We start from the raw sequence: 10217 nt of genomic DNA, 5'->3' as shown, positions 1-10217 counted from the left end.
AGNCTACCCATACGAGCCATAAAGCACCATGTGTTTACCTCGGTGCCATCACGTCGATAGATAGGCCCAGCTGCGCTTGAGCACCCCTTGTTTTCCATCACATGATGCATTATGCATGATGCGTAGACGACAACAAGAATGTCGTCACCCCCTTGCCAAGCAAAGGAACAACGAAGTCGTATCCTGTGCAGCAAGTGCTCTGGCGGACACATGTTTCACGGCGGTGCCGGTGGAAACGTTCATGGAATGGAAATGCCGGTTCGGCCCTTTCCACGACGGCAAGCGACCAACCTTTGGCTAGTCGGCTAAGTGGGTATGACGGTATGTGGCTAGGTCAGCCAATGGGCACAGGTCCGAGGGTGGGCACGTAGGTGACCAGGCCGCGGTTTGGCGGCCAATCGGCAGCTTGCCGGCTTTTTTTCCGCACGGCGGCTCGGCCGCTTGTCTGCTCAGGTGGCTTGGTGGCTCGGCGGCTCAATGGCTTGGCATCTTGTATACGGATAGAAGCAGGGCTGAGATGTAATGTGACAGATGTGACGGTTGTGCATATGTATGTATGTATGTATTGCAGCTGGATTGCATGGCTCTCGTTCGATAGTCAGCTCTGGCCACTGGGGATCTGCAGCTCAGGTGCACCTGCGCCTGGGTGTGTTTGTTACACGCCGCCGGTGATCCTTTCCTCCCCGGGAACCCCCTAAAAGGGCCTAACGCAATTGATTATGTAATCCATTCATAGTTCTATAACCACTACGCGCGCTTGCTGCTAGTCAAGCGCATATTCGTATCCTTGCTGAGCCGGGGATATTCCCTCGTTCCGTCCCTTTGCATTTCCATAACATGCGTGAACGTATTCATCTTTGCATATCGAAAGTAAATATCTAGGATATGATAAAGATAATTAAAAACACAAATGGCTCTAAGGGACGCATCGTCTCACAAAACCCTAAGTTTATCTGGGATAGAAGTCGATTGAGCGATGGCCAGGAAGGGCCAGGGCAAGGACGGTTCCATCTGACATATGCACTATCAAGCAGCAAGCGATCGAAGGCGAGCGCCGTTTGCCAGCCTTGTCTTGCTCAGCAGTACGCCAGAGAGGTCCCTGCTTGCTAGCTTCCGTATGGAATGATGCATGTAAACATGTAAAGATGTATTATATACACCGCCAACATCTAAAGATGTAATATATACACCGCCAACATGTAAAGATGTATTATATACACCGCCAAGAGCTCCGCAAACAAGAAACTGCATGCATGCATAATCACAAAGAAAGCCATTGACCAACAGATATAATGAATTGCAGCTACCGCAGACCAGCGCTGACAATGGTGGCATCTGAACATGATATTCCCATCTGCAATCTGCCGCCGGCCACAACAGGTGTGATGATGTCCCAGATATAGCCATGCATGGCGACACACGCTTGGCGCTCCAAAACCCCGGGTTGCACTCCCCAGTTCCAAACCCAACTATAACTTCGCCGTGTGTGTCCAAAGAAGCAGACAGCCTTCAGTGCGCGTGAATCCTGACACGCGGTCAATACGTCTCGGGAACTTCTTGAAGATATACAGCACTTGTGCATGTTACTGGTGATAGTAGATGGATGGCGTGACCAGAGCTGGTTGGTACATTGCCGATGGCGGCACCTGGCCCACCAAGTGCGGCACACAAGAGGGGTAGCCGCCATATGTACGGGGCGGAGCTGCGGCAACGCCGGCCGCCGCTGCAGCCGCCGCCGCCGAGCAGTAATACCCTGCCTCTGCCAGTGAGTCCTCAGACACCGGTATCTCCATGCCGCTGAGCGGTACGGAAGGCAGCAGCAGCTGCTGTTGCAGCGGCTGCGTACCGTACTCTACGGCATCCCCGTAAGGATTTGATTGATGTTGCGGTTGTAGGCATGATTGAGCCTGCATCTGCACCTGCACCTGCGGCTGTGCGCTACCTGCTTGTGCCCCGTGGGGAGCCCACTTCAGCGTCACGAGGACGTATCCGTGCTGTTTGCGGCTCTTTTTGCTGAATACTGCCACCTCTTGCCGGTCGCTGCCTTTCTGACGCGCACGGGCCAGGGAAAAGGACGCGGTGCCCAGCAGGTCATCACGCCCAACATCCTGGTCCTGCATCCATCGAACACAGGATCATCGGTACACATCATCGTAAGGTTAGTATACTACAATCAGGGCTTGAATTTGCAAATGCATACATCCAATAAAGAAATTCATTAAAGAAAGCGATGCAGAGGCGTCACTAGGCAGGGCACGACAGCATGCAGGATAGGGGTATGCTAAGCCAAGCTAAGGGCGGAAGGCGCACGGCACGGCGTGTGGCAGGGCCCCCGTCCGGCTGCCTAGTAGTTGAATGCTTAATGTTTTAAGGTATGTCAAAGCAAGTGTGTCGCTTGTTCCAGGAGCTTCCTGCTTCATGCACACCTTGACGTCCATGTTGACGTGGTTCTCGTCCATCAGGGCGATTTGGAAGGTTTCGTGCCAGACTGGGTTGCGGCCGCCGTCTTTAGCTGTCTGGGTGCGGAACTGCTGGCAGCCCACTCTGAGGATGCAGTAAGGGTCCTGCCTGCGGATGTAAACGAGAGCGGCGAGGCAGGGCGAGCCATGTCGAGGCAGCGCAGGACGGCGCAAGCGAACGACGAGGCCTTAACTTGTCCTGTTCGGTAGCAAAGCAAATAACTGTATCAAGACTCTGTAGCATAGACTTCAATATAATATTTTATTCATGTCCTTCAAAGAAACTGTCGACGATGTTCTGTCAAATAGACGGAAAGCTGGCGCAACGGTGAAGTGCTGTAGGCTTTGGGTGCGAACTTTTTGCCAGTTGCAATCATAATTATTTTCTGTGAAAATCATAGGGAACCTTAATTGCAAAGTTTAGACTGCACAATATCGGCCGCCGTCAGCAGCAGTAACAAGTTGTACGCACTTGCCAAACCAGTCTCCGGACTTCAAATCCTTGGCATGCTCCACGGTGATTGACATGACACCAGCTTGTAGAGCCATCTGTAAGTTGTTGTTTGGAAGGATGGTAGGGATAAAGACTAAAACCAATACACGGATAAATATGACGGGCGAAAATTTGGAGCTTTCTTGTTAAAGCGGACCGGCAGTAAATAAGTTCATCAAATATGAGAGTTTTACCTTTTTATTACATTTACTTGCAAACTCAGTAGGTTCGCATGTGGTCGCGAAGGCGGACGGTTGCCTTCGTTACGGCGTTACCGTACCCGCCTTCGGCGAGAAGGTAATGGGCACGGTTGGAGTGGTCGTTGAAATGGCGCCACAGCTTGGCGTTTGGAATTCAGCGAGAACTCGTTCAATAAGGAGCCATTGCGCCTAGAGCTTGCTGCAGCCCTTGCAACAGACCTCACTGACGCTGCTTCCATCGACATTCCTCCAAACCCGTAACTTATCCACAGGCTCGATTAACATGAACTGTAGTAACTAACAGCATGGCATCCCGATGCATCGCATTGGCCTGAAATGCAAACTGTACTACGTGTTAAAAATTTATTCTCCAGTTCGTTGAACGACCACCCGACGCGCATGGACGGTCCTGCTACTTGGAAAGGTCTCTAGAGAATCGCATGGTCGAGCTGCAACACACGGTACTGAAGCATCTCTCTTGGTTAGGGAGAATACCGGATAATCGTGTGTTGTTTAGGGAGCTTGGTCCATGGCCCTTCCACCTTCACTGGGCCTCACTTTTTTTTACCGATTTTGGAACAGGGCTATCCTTGCGAAGGGCACTGTGTTTTAAAATGTTTCGCTTGAGGAAATACGTATTGCAGGACGTCTTGATTTTACTGCCACCAACCGGGTGCCATGATCCTAAGAGGTCTCAGGGTCTGTGGCAACAATAATGCAGGAGGTGCACACCAGGCTGATATCGAGCCCGCGCCAATATGAGGTCTGTCATGAAGATAGATGATCAGCGCGGACTTGCGCAGATCGTACACAACAATTTACAAGTTTCGCACACAAGTGCGGGTGTGTCCGTAAAACCCGGGGGGGGCCATGGACGTTGTATTGGTATTGATGCGGGTACACGGGAGGTCATCATCATCTGCATGCGGCGACGCACGCTCATAGCCGAGTAGTAAGCCTGAGGTCGCTTACTGTTTTCCCTCGCAGATGGGGTTCATAACCCCTTTTTTCTCTTTTCTTGTTCATTCTTCCTTCTTTTTTGGCTACGTTCGAACTCGCGGTCCATAAGCTCCCTACCTTGGAAGCCCTCTTCATACTTCCCTCTTCTACTCTTCCCCACCGTTCGGCCAAGGCCTTTCGGGGCGGCCCCCTTACAGCGGTCCTGCCCTACACCCGCCCTAGTGGCTGTGCCCACAACACCAATGGACACAACCCAAACTTACACAGCTCGTCGAGTCTGGCGGACAGCGGGCATACACGTTTGGCAGGTTCACTGCCCATGCATACCGTGTTACAAATGGGCGGACGGCATTCCACATACCGCCGTCGTGTTGTGGTGCCTTCATAAGACTTCCTGGTTGCTGCTCGGATTTGGCGACAATGAGCTGCACAATTGCACTCCATCGAAGTCGCGCAAAGAAAGCACCCCGACCCCGGGGTGCCCATGACGACATAACCACCAAAGCATGACTACACTCTCTGTCCCTCTACACAACAACATTTGCTTTCTAAAACGCCCACCCAAGATCCCACGGAACTTTCCACCAAGCCGACCCCACCTAGAGGGAACTATAAAACAGGTCTGTAAATGGTTCGAAAACGGTGGACAGGTCCCGATCTTGAATCCCGCCAACGCCCCAACCACCACCACCCCACCCCACCCCATGCATGTCGTTAAGGCGACGTAGAAACATGACAGCGCAGGTCCGTCGGGTTACGTACGGCAGGCCAAGAGCAACATGCTAAGCAAGGTAGGCGATGACTCCTCCCCTACAACAGCCGCAGGTTCTCCCCGCTCCTCCAGCTGCCGCCGGACGCACCCACATCGTGACGCTGTCTAGCCATTCAGCATCTCTAGTGTGGTCTGGCCTAATGCAAGGATGCACCGAGTCAATGCCTGTCCTCCTCCACCCTTGCGACGGCCAGGAACAAGCCTCTCGTTTCAACCGTTGTTGGGTCACTCCGCGCCGCAAGAGGTCGTACATTGTTGCTCATGTCAAAGGCCACTCCAGGCTAAGACTAACATTAGTGATGCAGGAGTTACATGGCCGCAGTGGCAGCCACCATTCCGCCGGGAGCCTGAATGAACGTAACCTCAAAGTCCCGCTCTAAAGCAGTAGCAGCAGCAGCCGTGGCATCAGCAGCAGCAGCAGCCGTTCAGGAAGGACGCATCTAAGTGGTGGGGCGCCCGCACGCCTGTGCTCGCTAACCGGGGCAGCTAGCAGCAGCAGCTGGCAACTTAACGATGTCAACATAACATCCCCATTTCGGCGGCGCCACAATAACAGGTATTGACCGTCCCCGGGTCCCCCCCAAGGCTTTTTTACGGACGCCCCCCCACATTTGTGCGGAACTTATATAACCCCCTCGTAACTTGACGCAATGCATTTCAGTACATGCTGCGTGCACTGCAGTCCGCACTTGTGCTGCCGCCGTCTCAGCTCATTCCACCGCAATCATCTCCTCAACGTGATAAGCCGAACACCGACAGCATCTGGCGGCTGGGCGGCATCGTAGCTCGCAGGATTTTCTGCAGCACGTTTTCAGAGCAAGCGGACGCCCAAGTCACTGAGGACAGGTCAGGTCCGCAACGCAAGGTGCGCCCTAATTCTTTGGTAGCATGCCAAGGAATGGAGGAGTTCCGGACGCATGCCCCCGACCCCCCACTCTATTCCCTCCCCATTCCCGTCCGTGTTGGTGCAATGCGGGTATGACCCTCGTCGCCCCCAAACTTCTTATCCTCCCTCCCAGCCCGGCACCTACCTGCAGCGCAATATACTCCTCCTGCGTCGCCTGCATGGGGAGCCAAATGAGGTATTTCAAGATACACGTCCGCAAACAAGCAAGTGACGAAACAGTTAAATGGAGGTTTGAAACAGTTGACGAGGCACGACATCCGACGCACGGGGCTATATGACGCGTCAAAAAGCGGGAGTGGCTGTGCCGCGGAGAGAAGAGTACTGCGCCGGAAATCACGTGCTGAGCGGATATGTCGATGTGGAAAGGCTATCTGTTCGCTTCCGCGGCCTCGCTCCGCTGTTTGCTGACTCTGTCCCCTCCCGCCTTGCCCTTATCCATCGACCTTCCTCTTCATCACACTCTTTCCAGCTGCCGCCGCGACCTACTCCATCTCGAATATCACCACACACACCTCCTTGTCTTCTTTAGGGTTGTCTTCTTTAGGGTTGTCTTCTTTAGGGTTGTCGTCTTTAGTTCATCCCCGAAGGGGAAGAACCAAAGTCCCTACTTGTTCATCATTTTCATTATTTTCATCATTAAAATAAAGAAAAATAAAGGGGTTCCCCTAAAGGGGTTCCCCTAAAGGGGTTCCCCTAAAGGGGTTCCCCTAAAGGGGTTCCCCTAAAGGGGTTCCCCTAAAGGGGTTCCCCTAAAGGGGTTCCCCTAAAGGGGTTCCCCTAAAGGGGTTCCCCTAAAGGGGTTCCCCTAAAGGGGTTCCCCTAAAGGGGTTCCCCTAAAGGGGTTCCCCTAAAGGGGTTCCCCTAAAGGGGTTCCCCTAAAGGAGTTCCCCTAAAGGGGTTCCCCTAAAGGGGTTCCCCTAAAGGGGTTCCCCTAAAGGGGTTCCCCTAAAGGGGTTCCCCTAAAGGGGAAGAACACACCAAAGTTCCCCTTTAGGGGAAGAAGAAGAACCCCTTCTTCCCCTAAAGGGGACTTCTTCCCCTTTAGTTCCCCTAAAGGGGATGAACTAAAGGGGACGAAGAACTTTAGTGCTCTTCTTCTTCCCCTAAAGGGGAACTTTAGTTCATCCCCAAAGTCTCTTCTTCGGGGAGACGAAGAAGAGACTTTGGTTCCCCTTCGAAAAAAACGAAGGGGAAGACTTTGGTTCTTCCCCTTTGGTTCCCCTTTAGGGGATGAACTAAAGAAGACAACCCTAAAGGTGACACCCCTTTAGGGGACGAGGACCACCCACCTACCCACCTGCAGCAATGTCGCCACAGCTGGCAGCAGCATATCCCGCTCCTGAACTTTATTGGTCAGGTGCGCCTCCAAGAACTTGAACAACACGTTCTTCATGTACACAGCATCCACATTGCTCGGCCCGCCGCTGCCCTTGCGTGTACCTGCCGAACCGCTGCCGTCGCCACCACCGCTGCTGTTGCCGCCGTCACCGGGGTCCCCGGCGAAGGCGGCGTCCAGGTTATACAACCCACCGCCGCCGACCCTATTCTGTACCTGCCACTTGGGTGTCATCACAGCAGTGGCAGTCGGCGGCGATGGCGCCGTCGCGGCGTTGCCGCCATTACTATGCCGTCGTGGAGCCGCAACTGCAGCCGCGATGGTTGCGGATGCCTCCTCGCGCGCCCGGCTCCTCGACAGGTCGTCCGGCAGCCCAGCCACGCGAGCCTGGGATTCTGCCAGCGCTTCCCGGAGTTGCTGCAGCTGAGCCGCAAAGGCAGTGGCGGCTGCGGCGGACTCCTGGGTGAGGAGCGCCAGCTCCGCGGTCTGACGAGAGATGTAACGACATGGCGGTTGAGGTTAGGGGTTGGGGGTTGGGGGTTGGGCTCGGGGGTTTTCGAGGGCCTCTGGATGGCCATAGGCTGGTAAGAAGGGCGAAAGCGGCAGGACAAGAGACATGGATAGCACGACGGGGGAAGGAGCCGAAGAGTGAATTCGTTTGATTACTTCGGTTCGGTCTTTTCGCACTTGGTGGGGGGGTCCCCCTCGGAGGGCCAGCTGGACCCCGCGCACAAGGAGGAAGGCTCGCACCTTTACTCACCTGCCCTGCCCTGCCCACCACTGAACCTCACTGCCACCACCACTACCTACCTTGGTTCCCAGCTGCTCACGCAGCTCCCCCTCCGCCCGCGCCGCTGCCTCGGCGCGCTGCACTGCCATGCCGCGCTCCGCCTCCGCCGCCGCCAGTCTCGCCTCCAACGCCTCTACCTCCTCCCGCAGCGCCGGCGGCCACAGCGCCCGACTGGACAGCACCGCCCCACAGCGGCGCTCCACCTCGGAGGCGATGGAGCTCTCCGCAGCACGAGCCCGGCACTCCGCCAGTGCCGCATGCTCCTACAGACCACAGAGTTGGGGCATCCGGGGCCAACGAACTACAGTGGTCAGCATCCGGCGGTCAAAGGAAAAGCACTGACCACCCAAAGGCCAAGGCCGGGGCCCAGAGGACAGCGAATAGATGGAGTCAGACCCAAAGCCCGCGTCAGAAGATAAGGACCAGAACCAGGGAGCGTCACCACACCAGTCTGCAAGTGCCTCCTCTTCCACCCGCGGGACCCACAACCTGCGAACAAGGGGACCACCAGCACGGGGGCCCCCTGGACAAGCCTCCACCCCGGCCCACCCCGCTCCCAACTGCCCCTCGACCACCCACATCCGCTGCCGCCGCTCTCGCCGCCATATCTGCCAGCCGCAGCTCCGACGCTGACAGCAGCGAGCCCAGCCCCATCAGCTGCTCCTCAAGCCGGGATTTGGCCTCCGTAAGCTCGCCGCACACCTGTGGTGGCAGGGAAAGGAAGGAAGGAGGGAAGCAGAGATTGGAACATCCAGGGAAGCGCCAGCAGGTCCCGTCAGGCAGGCTGCACAACACAGCCTGTCTTCCAAACGCATATGTATGTCGCAATCCCTCGTCCCCCAGCTGCTCCCGCCGCACACGTCGCCCCCTTACGGGCCGCGGTGCCCCACAGTGCGTTGTTTACGTCTCAAGCATACCCCGCTTGCCTTTTTATAGTATGCCGCCATCTCCATCTCCGCCTTGGACTCCGCCAGTCGCTGACTGAGCTGCAGGTTGGCCATCGCCAGCTCGTCGCTACGCCGCGCCACCGCCTCCGCCTCGACCAGGGCTGCGGAGGAGGCCGCTTCGCGCTGCTGTGCCAGCTGCGTGAGACAGTGTGCGTGGGTCAGTCACGTATGGTTGTGGAGTGGGGTTGGTTCTAGGTTTGTTTGGGTGGGTTGGCAACCAGTTTGGTGAGTAGGGATGAGACGGGGTCGGCGGACGGGTGAGTGGGCTTCGAGCTGTGAACGATGCGAGATTGGAAAGGCAGGTAGGTTAGTAGGTAGGCAGGCAGGAATACAGTCCTGTCCGGTGCATTGGGGGGCGTGACAGTGACCGGCTGTGCCAGCAGTGGTGGTGTCATATTCACCAAGTGTGAGCGAGACGACCACTTCCCCAGAGGGACTGCGCCCGCAGGGAGGCCCCCAGTGTCGAGCCTCCATTCACCTGGAGAGCCGCTTCCAGCCGGGAGATGCAGGATTGCGCAGCGACGAGCTCCGCCTGTAGGCAGAAGCCGGGGAGTAAGGGGGAATAATTGTAGTATCCTGGGTATCACGGGATCTGACATCCGCCGATCGGTTCTTTCATGAAAAAGACGTGATCCAATAGGATGGATGTCAGATGATACAGGGATTGTCTAGTTACACTAGGCAATACAGTACTGTTGATTTTGGGGACATAAAACCCGTCGAATGCGGCTATACCCAACCAGCTGGAGGAAGACAGGAACGCAGCAACACGCAGCCAGCCAGCTGCCACCTAGTCCAACCAACCCTTAAACCGGTTCCCAGGGCAGTCGCACACATGACGTGGAAATGGGTAAGCGGAGATAGGCAAACGGACATTTTGATGGGAGAGTTGCCGAGGACGCAGAACAAAAGGGAGTAGAGTACCTTGGGGGGCCAGGAGGGGCAGGGACGGGCCAGGAAATGGTCCGCCGGCGGCTTGGCGCGGTGCAGCTAGCGAGGTGCGCCGACTGCTGACCTGCAGAGGCAGGCTTCCTCCCTCTCTCCCTCCCTCCCTCCCTCCCTCTCTCCCTCCCTCCCTCTCTCCCTCCCTCTCTCCCTCCCTGCCTACCTACCTACCGGCCTACCTACCTACCGGCCTACCTACCTACCGGCCTACCTACCTACCGGCCTGCCTGCCTACCTACCTACCGGCCTGCCTGCCTACCTACCTACCGGCCTGCCGGCCTACCTACCGGCCTGCCTCCCTCCCTCCCTCCCTCCATCTCTCCCTCCCTCCCTGCCTACCTACCTACTTACCTCCCTCCCTCTCTCCCTCCCTGCCTCTCTCCCTCCCTCCCTCCCTCCCTCCCTCTC

General features: G+C 56.2%; 2 protein-coding genes across 2 annotated transcripts; both read right to left on the bottom strand.

The window, feature by feature from the left end:
• Positions 1-1583: 1583 nt before the first annotated feature.
• Positions 1584-3008, bottom strand: VOLCADRAFT_95761 (uncharacterized protein; the record flags this gene model as incomplete). Its single annotated transcript, XM_002954815.1, has 3 exons — positions 1584-2114; positions 2427-2568; positions 2932-3008. The coding sequence occupies 3 exons, from the start codon at positions 3006-3008 to the stop codon at positions 1584-1586; spliced, it is 750 nt and encodes a 249-aa protein (XP_002954861.1).
• Positions 3009-7058: 4050 nt separating this feature from the next.
• Positions 7059-10126, bottom strand: VOLCADRAFT_95760 (uncharacterized protein; the record flags this gene model as incomplete). The annotated part of the gene is made up of 6 exons (XM_002954814.1): positions 7059-7613; positions 7938-8180; positions 8467-8619; positions 8835-8999; positions 9343-9396; positions 10097-10126. 6 exons carry the CDS (start codon positions 10124-10126, stop codon positions 7059-7061), a joined length of 1200 nt encoding a protein of 399 aa, XP_002954860.1.
• Between the last annotated feature and the right edge of the window lie 91 nt (positions 10127-10217).

The sequence above is a fragment of the Volvox carteri genome, assembly GCF_000143455.1.
Source record: "Volvox carteri f. nagariensis unplaced genomic scaffold VOLCAscaffold_46, whole genome shotgun sequence".
Taxonomy (NCBI): domain Eukaryota; kingdom Viridiplantae; phylum Chlorophyta; class Chlorophyceae; order Chlamydomonadales; family Volvocaceae; genus Volvox; species Volvox carteri.
This window is presented reverse-complemented; position numbering and strand designations above follow the sequence as displayed.